The sequence below is a fragment of the Oncorhynchus tshawytscha genome, linkage group LG30, assembly GCF_018296145.1.
Source record: "Oncorhynchus tshawytscha isolate Ot180627B linkage group LG30, Otsh_v2.0, whole genome shotgun sequence".
NCBI lineage: Eukaryota > Metazoa > Chordata > Actinopteri > Salmoniformes > Salmonidae > Oncorhynchus > Oncorhynchus tshawytscha.
The window spans coordinates 11,745,581-11,763,862 of record NC_056458.1 but is presented as its reverse complement, the minus strand read 5'-3'; the positions used below and the strand labels follow the sequence as shown (position 1 = coordinate 11,763,862).

The 18,282-nt window shown below is 45.1% G+C and overlaps 1 protein-coding gene across 5 annotated transcripts in view; it reads right to left on the bottom strand.

Moving 5' to 3' along the window:
- The window catches only part of LOC112251485 (roundabout homolog 2-like), a 113,394-nt gene that overhangs the window by 33,748 nt on the left and 61,364 nt on the right, over positions 1–18,282 (bottom strand). For 3 of the 5 annotated variants that reach the window (XM_042309498.1, XM_042309500.1, XM_042309497.1), the window contains exons 7-12: positions 17,680–17,691; positions 13,395–13,519; positions 12,175–12,346; positions 3,596–3,801; positions 458–539; positions 132–297 (exon numbers count right to left, since the gene is read on the bottom strand). In XM_042309498.1, coding sequence (XP_042165432.1) covers positions 132–297; positions 458–539; positions 3,596–3,801; positions 12,175–12,346; positions 13,395–13,519; positions 17,680–17,691 — 763 coding nt within the window. The remainder of the gene's footprint in view (positions 1–131; positions 298–457; positions 540–3,595; positions 3,802–12,174; positions 12,347–13,394; positions 13,520–17,679; positions 17,692–18,282) is intronic. The other 2 variants (XM_042309501.1, XM_042309499.1) reach the window with 1 other exon arrangement.

Here is an 18,282-nt window from a genome sequence, read left to right as displayed (position 1 = left end):
TGGGATTGTTGTGCTTGCCCTGGATGTGGCAGTGACCCATATGCCCACATAAACGAATACATCTGTCATTGCTCTGAAATTTTGGGGTCATTTAGTGAGGCTTCGCTAGGGGATACTGTTCCCAGACATACCCAAAGGCCTCGATGACGTAGGAAGTGACCGGTGAGCCCTCCTCAGGCCCAGGTTCCCATGACAACGAGACACTGCTCTTGGTGACATCAGTGACCTCTGGCTTAGACGGAGGCCCTGGGAGGGCACTGGCATTGTGGGACATAGAGTCTGTGAGGTCACTGGACTCTGAGAGGGAGGAAAGGAGAAGAAGCTCTATCAAAATGAATCAAACCGAAAGAGGCAGATTGAAGGAGAAAGGTGCATTAGAAATGGTGGAACTCGTTTAGTGCGTTTGGCTTCAATCAATGGTGGGTAGAAGGGACAGTAAATCAAGATGTTACTGTACCTCTAACATCCAGGAAGGCACTCCATGAGGTCTCCCCACTTGAGCTGGTGGCAACACAGGTGTACAGCCCAGAGTCAGACAGCTGAGGAGGACAGAGGGGAACAAAGAGACAATCACAACCTACACTGACCAGCCAGTTAAACGATTCAATTATTTCACATTTCATTTCTTTTCTTTTTTAAAACATCCATCCATTAAAATGGTCATACAACTGACCAACCAAATATTAGGCTGAGGAACAGATCAATCAACACCTCACAAACAAAGGTTTTTGTATGTTCATTGATATATGTCTGCCTTCTTGATAGTAGTGATATTGTTTGGTAGTGAATCTCCGCTATGGAAAGAGCTCGGCAGCCAGAAGTACACAAAAAATGCATTAACCTCCATTGGCCTGACTCACTCCCAGGGAGAGAGGGAGTGGGTGTGAATGAGAAGACGGAGTGGGGGAAGATGAAAAAACAGCCCTGGAAGTGCTGACGTTAATTTTCTTAATACATTTAATTTAGTACTAGTCAGCCCCCCACATCCTCAGCCCCATCATCATCAATACAGACACAGTGAAACAGAGACATGATAATCTATTTAACGCTGGCCGCTTTAACACTGGGGAACAATGACAGCTGGCCTCCCCCTTGCTCTCTCTCTCTCCCTCGTTCCCTCTCTCCCTGTCTCTCCTCTCCCTCGCTTTCTTGAACCCTCTTCCCTTTCTCGCTCTATTTTTGATTTATTTCCCCTCACTCCCTCCCCTCCCCTTCTCTCTGTCTCCTTATTTCACTTCCTCTGTTTTCATAACCACGTCTCCCTAAGGTTTATTAAATCAACCCAGAGGACTGCAGCTTTGGCCAGTCTAATGGATATTCCAATGAGATTTGGGAAATAAAGGGGAGTGTGTGAATGTGTGTGTGTGTGTGTAGACATCATACACACACTTTGATGGTAGTGATATGCTGCTGTACATGGTTACACTCCCACTCCCCACATCACTGTCCATGAGTTAGAGCATCTCTAACCGTTGCCCAGGAGACTGGCTCTAAACGACAGCTTTAAATGACATACAAATCAATAGCCTCTATTCATCTTTAAAAGCAACATGACTGCACTTGTCCATTTGAATTACATCCAACTGACATCAGATGAGAAGTGTTCTATCTTCTCTCTCAAAAAACAATATGACACACACACACACACACACACACACACACACACACACACACACACACACACACACACACACACACACACACACACACACAGCGACACACACACATACACATGCGGAGTGACAATCACACAAACCTTAACAGCCTGCCTTTCAGAACAGAGAGAAACCCTGAAGAACAGGCAGTGTATTGAAAAGAGGGCAAGGAAAGTAGAGAAGCCGAAAGGGAAAAGAGATGAAGCCACCGTGGCAGGAAGACTCAAGGCCAAATCAATCATGAGTGAACACAGTGTGGAGCGTGGAGGACAGGCTTGCTGCTGTGACTAGGTGTATTGTGTTTGTACACCATCAGTCCTACAGTGAGGGGGAAAAGTATTTGATCCCCTGCTGATTTTGTATGTTTGCCCACTGACAAAGAAATTATCAGTCTATCGTTTTAATGGTGGGTTTATTTGAACAGTGAGAGACAGAATAACAACAAAAAAATCCAGAAAAATGCATGTCAAAAATGTTATAAATTGATTTGCATTTTAATGAAGGAAATAAGTATTTGACCCCTCTGCAAAACATGACTTAGTACTTGGTGGCAAAACCCTTGTTGGCAATCACAGAGGTCAGACGTTTCTTGTAGTTGGCCACCAGGCTTGCACACATCTCAGGAGGGATTTTGTCCCACTCCTCTTTGCAGATCTTCTCCAAGTCATTAAGGTTTCGAGGCTGACGTTTGGCAACTCGAACCTTCACCTCCCTCCACAGATTTTCTACGGGATTAAGGTCTGGAGACTGGCTAGGCCACTCCAGGACCTTAATGTGCTTCTTCTTGAGCCACTTCTTTGTTGCCTTGGCTGTGTGTTTTGGGTCATTGTCATGCTGGAATACCCATCCATGACAAATTTTCAATGCCCTGGCTGAGGGAAGGAGGTTCTCACCCAAGATTTGACGGAACATGGCCCCGTCCATCGTCCCTTTGATGCTGTGAAGTTGTCCTGTCCCCTTAGCAGAAAAACACCCCCAAAGCATAATGTTTCCACCTCCATGTTTGATGGTGGGGATGGTGTTCTTGGGGTCATAGGCAGCATTCCTCCTCCTCCAAACACGGTGAGTTTGGTTGATGCCAAAGAGCTCCTTTTTGGTCTCATCTGACCACAACACTTTCACCCAGTTGTCCTCTGAATCATTCAGATGTTCATTGGCAAACTTCAGACGGGCATGTATATGTGCTTTCTTGAGCAGGGGGACCTTGCGGGTGCTGCAAGATTTCAGTCCTTCACGGCGTAGTGCGTTACCAAATGTTTTCTTGGTGACTATGATCCCAGCTGCCTTGAGATCATTAACAAGATCCTCCCGTGTAGTTCTGGGCTGATTCCTCACCGTTCCCATGATCATTGCAACTCCACGAGGTAAGCTCTTGCATGGAGCCCCAGGCCAAGGGAGATTGACAGGTCTTTTATGTTTCTTCCATTTGCGAATAATCGCACCAACTGTTGTCACCTTCTCACCAAGCTGCTTGGCGATGGTCTTGTAGCCCATTCCAGGCTTGTGTAGGTCTACAATCTTGTCCCTGACATCCTTGGAGAGCTCTTTGGTCTTGGCCATGGTGGAGAGTTTGGAATCTGATTGATTGATTGCTTCTATGGACAGGTGTCTTTTATACAGGTAACAAACTGAGATTAGGAGTACTCCCTTTAAGAAAGTGATCCTAATCTCAGCTCGTTACCTGTGTAAAAGACACCTGGGAGCCAGAAATCTTTCTGATTGAGAGGGGGTCAAAAACTAATTTCCCTCATTAAAATGCAAATCAATTTATAACATTTTTGACATGCGTTTTTTGGGGATTTTTTTGTTGTTATTCTGTCTCTCACTGTTCAAATAAATCTACCATTAAAATGATAGACTGATCATTTCTTTGTCATTGGGCAAACGTACAAAATCATCAGGGGATCAAATACTTATTTCCTCTCACTTTATAAACCCACCCTAGTGCTCTGGATCTGCAGGCTGCCAGGCTCCAGCAGGGCCATGCGAGGATCCTTCCCCAGCAGACTGAGGCCGTCCTTCAGCCAGGTGACGGTGGGCTCCGGGTCCCCTGACGCCTGGCACCTCAGCAGGGCCACACCCCCCACAGCCTGTGTCTGGTTGGATGGGCCCTGCCGGATGATAGGTGGGGGTCGGTCTTTCGAGGCTGGAGAAAAACAAGGAATCAGAAATCATGATCAGGAATTTACAATGAAACACAAACAATGAATTATAGTTTGGTGCTATATATGTAATTGTTTTTTGACCCCATTAGTGAATTTACCACTGGAGACCCAAGGTCTTCTTGATGTATTTGTTGTGATAGGGGGGTACCTGTTTTGGGGGTCGTATGCAGGTTTCTGATAGTGCGTGCTCATGGCACCACATCACACCATAGCACTCTAATTACAAGGTGTGGATTAACGATGGCTCGCCTACGGGGCTAATTACCCTGCCTTCTTTCACAACACATTTTAACACATTCACACCCTCCCTCCCTCCCAATCGCCCCTCCTCTCCTATGACTCACCACTGCACCACTGCACCCCTAGACAAAACACTGCTTAGAATGAACACGCCAACCACAAGAGAAATGCATCTCCTTAATGCTCTTATATGCATGCTGTCATTCACTGGGCAGCCTCCGCATTTCTGGGGTGTTCAATCTAGTCACGTTTTAAAAATATCCTCTTTATCAGTGCTGTTAGTCTCAACTCAGACAGAGTATTTGCAGCAGGTTCTAGAGCTCCTGTTTCCTATCACACCTCCTTCCGACTCAGAGGAACACAGCAACTCAAGCAAGCAGACGCCAGCCTTTTCCTCTCCCCACTCTATATGCATCTGCTAAATGGCATTTATATATATAATACATATCATATTATTACATATTACATATTACATATTATTATTATATAATACATATCATATTATTATACATTGTATGTGTTATCATTGCCAGCACCTCATTGTATGATTAATTGTACAACGGATATAGACGCTATTAATTGACTGTGATCAGATGCAATAGCAAAAGATTACTCCTTTCTTGCATCATTTTTCACACTCAACCACTTGATCATTCCTTCACTCCCCCGTACAGTATACAGCGACACTATTTGCATGCTGATCTATCTTTTCCGACTCGCAGGGCAAGGCTCGTTTTCTTTCCCCCAAAAATCCTTGAGCAGATGCTAATTCAATAATATGTGTGAGAGGGAGCCAATAAATGAATGGAGAACGAGAGAGAGAGAGAGAGAGAGAGAGAGAGAGAGAGAGAGAGAGAGAGAGAGAGAGACAGAAAGAGACAGAGAAAAAGACAGAGTGACAGAGAGGCAGAGAGAGCGAGAGACAGAGAAAAAGACAGAGTGACAGAGAAACAGAGAGAGAGTGAGACAGAGAGGGTATTGAAGAAAAGCAGCATCTCTACTTCCTCCTCGAATGCCACTGCCACAGCACAACATTCAGCGCAGGGAACACATAATCCAGACCCTCCGTCCACCAATCAAGATTGGAAGCGTCAGTCACATACTGCCGATGAAGTACTGGCAAGGAATCGCTTCCTCAGTAGGCGAGATGATCTAAAACATCTCTTATTAGAAACAAGTTATCAACAACAGAGAGGTCAGGTCCACAGTCAGACTGGTCCTTGTGGACCAACAGCCCCAGATATTCTTTCAACCTGTTTGAGAGACATTTAGATATAATTTTTAATTATACACACAGCAATGCAACAGGTTGCCAGTTTTTTAAAAAATTATAAAATCCCCCTTTTTTGGAAACAATGAAAGTGCAGCACGTTGACAGGATACAGGAAGAGAACCCTCACGAAAAGATTCACACACCACTTCATTCACACACCACTTCAAAATCCCCCCCCAATAGACCCCCAAAAGTGATTATAGAACTCAGATGGTAAACCATCGATGCCAGGGCCTCGGCCTGATGAGAGCTGCATAACTGCATTGGACAGCTCCTGCAGAGTAATGTCAATGTCCAAAGCAACTCTCTGCTCAGGTCCCAAATGAGGAAGTCCATGTACAGTAACAACTGAGCAGCACAGAGGATCATAATCCTCCGCCTTATAGAGGGCAGAGTAGAAATCCACGGCAAGTGTAGCGCATCTCACCGTCATCTGTGGTCACCTTCCCATCAGGGAGACAAAGGCAGAGCATTTGTTTGCGTTGCAATTTAGACTGTCCTAGGTATAAAACAAAACGCTAGGTGAATCCATATCCTTGAGGGTAGCAAAGCAAGACCTAATCAAGGCACTCTTTCATCTAAAAACGACCTCAGTTCATGTCTCTTGTCCTGTAAGTTCATGACTAGTCCGGGGTCATTCTGAGTGAGCAACTTCAATTCAAAAGGTTTGATGTCCTGTTCAGTCTCTTTAACTTCAATACGAGACACTGTTGACAAAACACATGTATTTGGGCCTTCCCAACCATTTACTCAAGGACTCAAAATTCTATTTTAATAACCTTCCATTTTTCCCAAAACAACAAAACCGTTTCCCAAAACTTCACATCATGTAACATCTTAACATTAAAATACCAATAAGGTGATGACCTTTGTGAACAGGACAAGTCACAATTTGGTGATCAGAGAAACCCACAGGAGTAATGTCACACCTTCCAACCCTACTACAGTAGTGCTCAGATACATACAACCTGTCTAACCTTCCAACCCTACTACAGTAGTGCACAGATACATACAACCTGTCTAATCTTCCAACCCTACTACAGTAGTGCTCAGATACATACAACCTGTCTAACCTTCCAACCCTACTACAGTAGTGCATCAGGTATCAGATACATACAACCTGTCTAATCTTCCAACCCTACTACAGTAGTGCACAGATACATACAACCTGTCTAACCTTCCAACCCTACTACAGTAGTGCTCAGATACATACAACCTGTCACACCTTCCAACCCTACTACATACATGCAAGTGCAGTACAGATACATACAACCTGTCTAACCTTCCAACCCTACCACAGTAGTGCTCAGATACATACAACCTGTCTAACCTTCCAACCCTACTTCAGTAGTGCTCAGATACATACAACCTGTCTAACCTTCCAACCCTACTTCAGTATTGCTCAGATACATACAACCTGTCTAAACTTGCTGCACTGACACCACCTTCATTAACGTTTAGCCATGTGTACTGCCTAACTTTCACATTCCTTACTCTCCACACATCAGAAAGGCAAATAGCTGACAAATAGCAGGCAAATAGCTGACCGCAGGTGAGGTTCTTCAGCAGTGCGATCAAGAGTAAAATCCACTGTACAGTTCCAGTCCCCCCTTAAAACATACACCCCTCTTGGTCACACTCTCTTAAGGTTTCCTTTATTTCATCAAATACAGCAATACGCCCTGTACCCTCATTAGGAGCATAAACATAACAAAAGATTAAGAAAATAACATAATATCTGCCTTGACCAATAAAACCCAACCATTGACAATCTCTGTTGTAGATACCACAGTCACCCCTAAGCCTGAAGAAAACAAAATTGCCACCCCAGCACTGAAATTAGTATATGCTGCCCCTCCCACCACATATCCCAGTCAATCGCGTTAGCCTCATCACAATGATTCTGTAAAAAAACTACATTAAGCATTTTCTGTTTTATTACTTCTAATACCCAAGCTCACTTATTCCTTCCCATTTCCCCATAAATATTGAGAAAACCTACCTTTGGTAAACTCAGCAAAAAAAGAAACGTCTTCTCACTGTCAACTGCATTTATTTTCAGCAAACTTAACATGTGTAAATATTTGTATGAACGTAACAAGATTCAACAACTGAGACATAAACTGAACGTAAACATTTACGAACATAAATGGAATAATGTGTCCCTGAACGAAACAGTCAGTATCTTGTGTGGCCACCAGCTGCATTAGTACTGCAGTGCATCTCCTCCTCATGGACTGCACCAGATTTGCCAGTTCTTGCTGTGAGATGTTACCCCACTCTTCCACCAAGGCACCTGCAAGTTCCCAGACATTTCTGGGGGGAATGGCCCTAGCCCTCACCCTCTGATCTAACAGGTCCCAGATGTGCTCAATGGGATTGAGATCCGGGCTCTTCGCTGGCCATGGCAGAACACTGACATTCCTGTCATTCAGGAAACGATGCACAGAACGAGCAGTATGGCTGTTGGCATTGTCATGCTGGAGGGTCATGTCAGGATGAGCCTGCAGGAAGGGTACCACATGAGGGAGGAGGATGTCTTCCCTGTAACGCACAGCATTGAGATTGCCAGCAATGACAACAAGCTCAGTCCGACGATGCTGTGACACACCTCCCCAGACCATGATGGACCATCCACCTCCAAATCGATCCCGCTCCAGAGTACAGGCCTCGGTGTAACACTCATTCCTTCGACGATAAACGCGAATCCGACCATCACACCTGGTGAGACAAAACCACCACTCGTCAGTGAAGAGCAGTCCTGTCTGGTCCATCGACGGTGGGTTTGTGCCCATAGGTGACGTTGCTGCCGGTTATGTCTGGTGACGACCTGCCTTACAACAGGCCTACAAGCCCTCAGTCTAGCCTTTCTCAGCCTATTGTGGACAGTCTGAGCACTGATGGAGGGATTGTGTGTTCCTGGTGTAACTCGGGCATTTGTAGGCATCTCACAGTACTGACATTGCAATTTATTGCCCGGGCCACATCTGCAGTCCTCATGCCTCTTTGCAGCATGTCTAAGGTACATTCACGCAGATGAGCATGGACCCTAGGCATCTTTCTTTTGGTGTTTTCAGAGTCAGTAGAAAGGCCTCTTTAGTGTTCTAAGTTGTCATAACTGTGACCTTAATTTCAACAACCGTTCCACAGGTTCATTAATTGTTTATGATTCATTGCACAAGCATGGGAAACAATGTTTAAACCCTTTACAGTGAAGATGTGCAAAGTTAATTGGATTTTTACGAATTATCTTTGAGATTACCACCATATAACAAAGAGAAAGGAAAAGCAGAAGAAACCACAGAGAAACCAGACAAAGAGAAAAAAACACCATATGAGGCATGATCGTCATCATTATTTTAATTTTCTCTTAACCTTTCCCCAATACCTTTTGCTGCCATGACAGCAGTAACAACATTCTTCAAGTGGAAACGCTTCTTCACACTCAACTGGACTAACCCTACCATCTTCTGTACCACCACAGCTAACCTCACAAACTTATCAACATCAAAAAAATCTGCCAATTTGACAGATTTCCCAAAAGTTTGATCCAGGAACCCATTTACCTCCTCTAGATTCGAAATTGAGTAGTCTCCTGATCCTCTTCAACTGGAGTGGCAGGTAGCCTAGTGGTTAGAGCATTGGGCCAGTAACTGAAAGGTTGATAGATCAAATCCCCGAGCTGACAAGGTATACATCTGTTATTCTGCCCCTGAACAAGGCAGTTAACCTTTTTGGGATAGGGGGCAGCATTTTCACTTTTGGATGAATAGCATGAACTGCCTCCTACTCTGTCCCAGATGCTAATATATGCATATTATTATTGGTGTGGGATAGAAAACACTCTGAAGTTTCTAAAACTGTTTGAATGATGTCTGTGAGTATAACATAACTCATATGCAGGCGAAAACCTGAGAAAAATCCAACCAGGAAGTGGAACATCTGAGGTTTGTAGTTTTTCAAAGCTTGGCAGTGGGATATGGATACAGTTGCACTTCCTACGGCTTCCACTAGATCATTAGAAACTTGAATGAGAATACTACTATAAAGGAGGGGCTCGCGCCTCATTTAGATGAATTAGTGGGTTGAAACAAGTGGCTATTTGGACATAAATGAAATCTGACACAGCGGTTGCATTAAGGAGAAGTCTATCTTTAAGTCTGTGAATAACACTTGTATCTTTTATCAATGTTTATTATGAATATTTCTGCAAAATCACCGGATGTTTTGGAATCACAACCTTACTGCACGTAAGGCGCCAATGTAAACCGAGATTTTTGGATATAAATATGCACATTATCGAACAAAACATACATGTATTGTGTAACATGATGTCATATGAGTGTCATCTGATGAAGATAATCAAATGTTAGTGATTAATTTTATCTATATTTCAGCTTTTTGTGACTCCTATCTTTGGCTGGAAAATGGCTGTGTTTTTTTGACTTGGCTATGACCTAACATAGTCATATGTTGTGCTTTCCTGTAAAGCATTTTTTTAAATCGGACAGGATGGGTAGATTAACAAGATGTTTATCTTTCATTTGCTGTATTGGACTTATTAATGTGTGAAAGTTACATATTTTGAAAAAATATTTTTGAATTTCGCGCGCTGCCTTTTCAGCGGAATGTTGTTGAGGGGTTCTGCTAGCCTGTTCCCAGGCTGTCATTGTAAATAAGAATTTACCATACCACCCTGCATACCACTGCTGGCTTGCTTCTGAAGCTAAGCAGGGTTGGTCCTGCTCAGTTCCTGGATGGAAGATCAGATGCTGCTGGAAGTGGTGTTGGAGGGCCAGTAGGAGGCACACTTTCCTCTGGTCTAAAGAAAATATCCCAATGCCCCAGGGCAGTGATTGGGGACACTGCCCTGTGTAGGGTGCTGTCTTTTGGATGGGATGTTAAACGGGTGTCCTGACTCTCTGAGGTATTTAAAGATCCCATGGCACTTATCATAGGGGTGTTAACCCCGGTGTCCTGGCTAAATTCCCAAGCTGGCCCTCAAACCATCACGGTCACCTAATAATCCCCAGTTTACAATTGGCTCATTAATCCCCCTCCTCTCCCCTGTAACTATCCCCCAGGTCGTTGCTGCAAATGAGAATGTGTTCTCAGTCAACTTATATGGTAGAATAACAGATAAATAATCAGGGATCTCCTCCACTACCTCAGAGACTAGTCCCACCTGAACCCCCTCCTGTACCCCATTACTTGTAGTGGACATCTCCTCCACTACCTGGGAGACTAGCTCTGCCTGAACCCCATCACTCATACTGGGCATCTCTTCACCAGTCTGGGGAAATGGCTCCCCAGATCCATCCTTACCTCCTACAACAATATTTTTCTGCTGCACATCAGACGCAATGTTCCCCTCTGGCACAAGCTGCAACTCAGCACCCTCAACACGGACAACTTGTTCCTCAGCAACAGGCGCTTGTGACTGCTGTACCATTCTCGGCCCACCTTTCCCTACATCAGTGGGCTCAGGCGTTACAAGGACCGCCTGCGCCCCTCCCTCTGCCTTCTCCCTTTTCGGGCAAGCCTGTCGCTTAGGGCCAACATCCCCACACTCAAAACACTGCTGACTATCCGTAGTAGCATAAGCCATAGTCTGTTGTCATACTTGACTTAAAATGATAACTCCAAAGTTTGTTCCGTTGAGTCCAAAAACATAAACACCTTTTCGACGAAACGACATAACCTGTTTCAAAGCTGGGTTTTGCAACCCAATGGGACAATCTTAATTGAAAGGAAGAGAAAAGAGACAGAGCGAGAGAGAGAAACAGAGAGAGTGAGAGACAGAGACAGAGAGAGAGGAGGGAAAACAGCTCCCAACTGGCAATACCTCAGCACTTAAGATAATGATGCTCCTCGAGAGGAGGAGAGAAGTGTAAATGTAACACTCCATCAGGGAGAGAGTTTTTATCTGAACAGTTTCACTCTTTTCAGGATTTTCATGGCCTCTCTATGGTTCAACTTCCCACAGTGAGACGCTAATGAAAAGGATGAAGGCATTTGACCGATTAGCTCCTGCAGCATTTGGCACATCACATCTCAGCCAAGATAAGTGCCAAGCATTAAACAGACAGCCTCTGACGCATTTTATGGCCGGCCCTTCAGTCAATGTTTTCAAGCAAGTGTGTGTGTGTGTGTGTGTGTGTGTGTAACGTCTGCTTCCAACTCACACTCTCAAACACATAGATCCCCTGAATGCAGCTCACTCTCCAGATCCCAATCACCTGAATTCTGATCACCTGTTCACACACCTGTATGTCATCATCACACACTATTTAGTTCAGTTCTTTGCACCCCATCATTGTGAGGTATTGTTTGTTTTGTGACACTTTTATTCGGAGTGCTGTGTTTCCCGAAATGTAATCCTCCCATGTATGATAGTATTGGCCTGCCTCACTAACGACGCCTTTTGTCTATTCCCTGCCTGTACTTTAGCCTTTCGGATTTCCTGTATCAACCTATTGCCTGATCTCCCGGACAACGTTACTAGGCTTTTCCCTGCCTGTACTGTTGCCTTTTTGGACTGTGTATGACCTTCTGCCTGCCTCTGGACCCAGCTACCTGCCTCCTCCTGTGGTCCTTTACCAATAAACACCTCCGGCGCCCTGCGCTTAAAACCAGCGCTCTGTCTCCCATGTTCGTTACAGTGTTTGTGTGCTTGCATTTAGCTGTGCATTGTTCTCAGGCAAGGCGCACAATTGTGTTGGCAAAGGTTCTGCAGGTGTCTGTTGGTTAGGATATGCATCTGCACGTGCACAGTGTCTGCAGTGTCTTGTGTGTGTGTGTGTGTGTGTGTCCGCGGTGTATACGTGCTGTATGCTCTCACCGTCTGCCACCTCCAGCTGAGCCTTGGCCAGGATGCTGCCGGCCACAGTGAGGGCCTGGCAGGTGTAGTAGCCTGCATCAGAGCGCTGTACACAGGAGATGGTCAGCTCTCCACTGACTGACACTGACACACGGCTGTCTCCCTGGGCTGGCTGGCTTGGGAACAGCAGATCCTGGAAAGATAGGAGAGACTCATTAACATGGTGTTTTGTCCTGTGCCCAATAGAAAACTAGCAGGAAACATGGCGAGATACAATTGACATGTTGCAGTTAATAGCGAGGGTGAATAGTACATGTTAACTGTCCTGTGCTAAATGGTTAATACATTCAGTTAGTTATATAAGAGATGTGAAGGCAGAGGAGAGACATTTAGAGTGACATGAATTAAACAGAGGGAGTTTTAATTGCAGTGAGTGTCATCCTTGGCAATACAATGCTATATAACAGTGTAGTCCCACACACCACACATGTACAATGCGAGAGCACACTGCATTGACTAAAAAGCACCAACAAGTCAAACCAATCATCTGGAGCATTGCTCTGTTTTCCTCCATGTCCATTCTCAGTGTTCATTACTGACTCGCGCTGCTATTCACTCACTTATCCTAGAAATGTGTGTGTAATTCAGTAGTAAGTGTGGGGGAAGAGGGGTCAGGGTCCTCTATCTGCTCAAGGTGGTTAGTCATTTACACTGTGGCTGAGAGGCGGTCAGCCCTGCCCGTGATGAAGCCCTGCAGTAGGGGTCTTGACATTGAGTGAGTCCTCACTGCCGCCTACTCATAGCCTTGAGATCTCGATCTCTCTATCGCTTAAATGAGATTTTTCCCCATTCCGCGTCCTGAGAGCAGACAAACGGAGGGGAAGGCAAGGACATTAGCCTAATCCCATTATGCCTAATGATGCTAATGTAGCAAATTAATGCTGTTTCTTGTGAAAGAAATGGTTGGTCAGAGCATGCGGGGTGGACTGATGATTGATGGCCACTTCATTATGTGACTATCACAGGGACGGGAGTCCTGACCGCCCCCTCTGGTCCCATGACCCTAGCCACAGTCCAATCAGGACCAAATTCTTCATGTCTCAATTAAGACAATTAGGAGAAGGTTGTTTTTGTTCATGTGCGTAAGAAGAGGCCAACACACATAGGCAAGAGCTAACACACTTAGGCACAGTCAAGTATGCAGACATTCAACACACGTTATTCAAACAGGTGTTTCTTACCTGGCTGCCCTCTCGTTGCCAGAACACAGTGGGTTGGGGGTTGCCCTTGGTCTCACAGGGGAAGGTGGCTGTGCGTCCCTGAGCCACGATCTGGTCCCGGGGTCGCACCACAAACTGGGGAGCCTCTGAAGACCAAAGGTCAGAGAAGTGAAACCACTGTCACCACAACACAGCAGGAAGACATTTAGAGTCAGTTCTGATTATGTGCAAAAACGAATCAAGGGAAGCAACAGGTTACAGCTACAGGCTACAAGCTACAGGCTACAAGCTACAGGCTACAGGCTACAGGGAACATGCAACAGGTGAGTGTCTAGTAGTCTCTCTGAAGAAACATTACTACAGGTACCAGACCATACAGACCATTCATCCTGCTGGCCACAAACCTGAATGAATGAAACCAACTCATGAGCACGGGTGCTTTTACATACATTCTCCCCTTGTAGTCTCTACATCAGAACTACTGCATATCAACTACAATATCTTGACCAGCAAGTTGGAGAAACAGAGAGGTTACAACTAACTTAACAACACACAACTAAATGGAGGGCTGGGTTGGGTGGTTCAAACTAAGGAGGTACATGTGCATGTATTCGTATGTTGCACAATCAGGTGTGAATGTGTGCAGGTGTTAATGGGTGTGTATGTACATTAGCAGTCAAAAGTTTGGACACACCACAATATATTTTACATTTGAGATTCTTCAAAGTAGCCACCCTTTGCCTTGATGACAGCTTTGCACACTCTTGGCATTCTCTCAACCAGCTACATGCATTTCAATTAACAGGTGTGCCTTGTTAAAAGTTCATTTGTGGAATTTCTTTATTATTTATTTCCTTCTTATTGAGTTTGAGCCAATTGCGACAAGGTAGGGGTGGTATACAGAAGATAGCCCTATTTGGTGAAAGACAAAGTCCATATTATGTCAAGAACAGCTCAAATAAGCATAGAGAAACGAGAGTCCATCATACTTTAAGACATGAAGGTCAGTCAGTCTGGAACATTTTAAGAACTTTGAAAGTTGCTTCAAGTGCAGTCGCAAAAACCATCAAGCGCAATGATGAAACTGACTCTCATGATGACCGACACAGGAAGACCCAGAGTTACCTCTGCTGCAGAGGATAAGTTCATTAGAGTTAACTGCACCTCAGATTGCAGTCCAAATAAATGCTTCACAGAGTTCAAGTAACAGACATATCTCAACATCAACTGTTCAGAGGAGACTGCATGAATCAGGCCTTCATGGTCAAATTGCTGCCAAGAAACCACTACTAAAACACCAAAAAGCAGAAGAAACTTGCTTGGGCCAAGACACACGAGTGGAATAGACATTAGACCGGTGGAAATCTGTCCTTTGGTCTGATGAGTCCAAATGTTAGGTTTTTGGTTCCAACTGCCATGTCTTTGTGAGATGCAGAGTAGGTGAACGGACGATCGCCGCATGCGTGGTACCCACTGTGAAGTATGAAGGTGTGATGGTGTGGGGGTGCTTTGCTAGTGACACTGTCAGTAATTTATTTAGAATTCAAGGCCCACTTGACCAGCATGGCTACCACAGCATTCTGCAGTGATACACCATCCCATCTGGTTTGCGCTTAGTGGGACTATAATTTGTTTTTTAACAGGACAATGACCCAAAACACACCTCCAGGCTGCGTAAGGGCTATTTGACCAAGAAGGAGAGTGATGGAGTGCTGCCTCAGATGCTCAGCATATGTGGGAACTCATTCAAGACAGTTGGAAAAGCATTCCTCATGAAGCTGGTTGAGAGAATGCCAAGAGTGTGCAAAGCTGTCGTCAAGGAAAAGGGTGGCTACTTTGAAGAATCTAAAATCTAAATTATAAACTGGGTGGTTCGAACCCTGAATGCTGATTGGCTGACACCTGTGCTATATCAGACCATATACCACGGGAATGACAAAACATTCATTTTTAATGCTCTAAGTATGTTGGTAATACAGTTTATAATAGCAATAAGGCACCTCGGGGGTTTGTGGTTTATGCCCAATAAACTCAGCAAAAAAAGCAAACTTAGCATGTGTAAATATTTGTATGAACATAAGATTCAACAACCGAGACATACGCTGAACAAGTTCCACAGACATGTGACAAACAGAAATTGAATAATGTGTCCCTGAACAAAGGGGGAGTTCAAATCTAAAGTAACAGTCAGTATCTGGTGTGGCCACCAGCTGAATTATGTACTGCAATGCATCTTCTCCTCATGGACTGCATCAGATTTGCCAGTTTTTGCTGTGAGATGTTACCCCACTCTTCCACCAAGGCACCTGCAAGTTCCCAGACATTTCTGGGGGGGAATGGCCCTAGTCCTCACCCTCCGATCAAACAGGTCCCAGATGTGCTCAATGGGATTGAGATCCAGCCTCTTTGCTGGCCATGGCAGATTCCTGTCTTGCAGGAAATCATGCACAGAACAAGCAGTATGGCTGGTGGCATTGTCATTCTGGAGGGTCATGTCAGGATGAGCCTGCAGGAAGGGTACCACATGAGGGAGGAGGATGTCTTCCCTGTAACGCACAGCATTGAGATTGCCTGCAATGACATCAAGCTCAGTTCGATGATACTGTGACACACCGCTCCAGACCATGACGGTCCCTCGACCTCCAAATCGATCCCGCTCCAGAGTACAGGCCTTGGTGTAACGCTCATTCCTTCAAAGATAAACGCAAATCCGACCATCACCCCTGGTGAGACAAATCCTTGACTCCTCAGTGAAGAGCACTTTTTGCCAGTCCAGCGATGGTGGATTTGTGCCCATATGCGACATTGTTGCCGGTGATATCTGGTGAGGACCTGCCTTACAACAGGCCTACAAGCCCTCAGTCCAGCCTCTCTCAGTGTATTGTGGACAGTCTGAGCACTGATGGAGGGATTGTGTGTTCCTGGTGTAACTGTACCTGTCCCGCAGGTGTGATGTTCAGATGTACCGATCCTGTGCAGGTGTTGTTACACGTGGTCAGCTACTACGAGGACGATCAGCTGTCCGTCTTGTTTCCCTGTAGCGCTGTCTTAGGCTTCTCACAGTACGGACATTGCAATTTAATGCCCTGGCCACATCTGCAGTGCTTATGCCTCCTTGCAGCATGCCTAAGGCACATTCATGCAGATGAACAGGGACTCTGGGCATCTTTCTTTTGGTGTTTTTCAGAGTCAGTAGAAAGTGTCCTAAGTTTTCATAACTGTGACGTTAATTGCCTACCGTCTGTAAGCTGTTAGTGTCTTAACGACCATTCCACAGGTGCATGTTCATTAATTGTTTATAGTTCATTGAACAAGCATGGACAACAGTGTTAAAACCCTTTACAATGAAGATCTGTGACCTTATTTGGAATTTTACAAATTATCTTTGAAAGACAGGGTCCTGAAAAGGGGACATTTCTTTTTTTGCTGAGCTTATATCACGGCTAAGGGCTGTATATCCAGGCACTCCGCTTTGCGTTGTGATATATTGGCCATATACTACACCCCCTCGGGCCTTATTGCTTAATTATATTTTGATTTGTTTAACAGTTTTTTGGTTACTACATGATTCCATATGTGTTATTTCAAAGTTTTGATGTCTTCACTATGTCACGGGCTGATCCGTTTCACCTGTCCTTGTGCTTGTCTCCACCACCTCCAGGTGTCGCCCATCTTCCCCACTTATCCTCTGGGTATTTATACCTGTGTTTTATGTCTGTCTGTGCCAGTTGGTCTTGTTTGTCAAGCTTACCAGCGGTCGTCCTGTCAGCGCCTGTCTTTTCCCTGCCTCTCTTTTTCTCGTCCTCCTGGTTTTTGACCCTTGACTGTCCTGACCCTTTACCCGCCCACCTGACCACTCTGCCTGTCCCTGAGCCTGCCTGCCGTCCTGTACCTTTGCTCCACCTCTGGATTACTGAACTCTGCCTGTCCCTGACCCTGTCCCTGACCCTGACCCTGAGCCTGCCTGACGTCCTGTACCTTTGCTCCACCTCTGGATTATCAAACCCTGCCTGCCTTGACCTGTCATTTGCTTGCCTCTGTGCTTACAATAAACATTGTTACTTCACACAGTCTGCACTTGGGTCTTACCTTGATTCCTGATACGCTATTATTCTACAATCTAGAAAGTAGGTGCGTGAGTAGGTGTGTCCAAAATTTTGACTGGTACTGTAAGTCTTGGAATATATATTGAGCTTTAGCATGTGTGTATATGTGTGAGTGTGTGTGTGTGTGTGCATGTGTGTATGTTGTGTGTGACAGAGAAAAAGAAAGCAATGCATGCACAATGGGATCAGCTCATACTTACCAACAGGACGAGCTGGTGACAGAACAATGGTATGGGTGGGTGAGGACAAAACACAAGATGGAGAAGAGGAGAGGATAGGAGAGGGAAAGAAAAAACATGGAAATCAGAAATGAATGACGTGGTGTTGGGTACAAAACTCCAGCAGGTAAGGAGCAGGAGAATGGGGCTCAGGAAAAGGAAATAAAACCAGGGTGTCATCATTGACGGGTGTATAGTTTAACACAATAGCCTTGTACACTTAGGCGTATTCACCGATGTGGGAACGCCACAGAATTGTCACTTAACAATGTGCTGATGTGAAAGCAAAAGACAGAAAGCTGGATCCCTCAACCTCTTCACCTCAAATACCCTGAAAACACTTTCTCACGCCACCAATTCTCCTATTAACATCCCAGTTGACAGAGGACACAGTGAGGCGTGGTGATATTGCAGGCGAGGTGGAATGGATAGTGAGATACAGGGTGGGTAACACGATTGGTTCTGGCTAAGTTACTCATATCTGAGTGGAGGCTGGAAGTCCTGGTGCATTCATCCAGACTGGGCCCTGGGAGAGCAGCGAGATCACACCAGATAGACTTTAGTATTCAACGTTTGTCCAGGTCC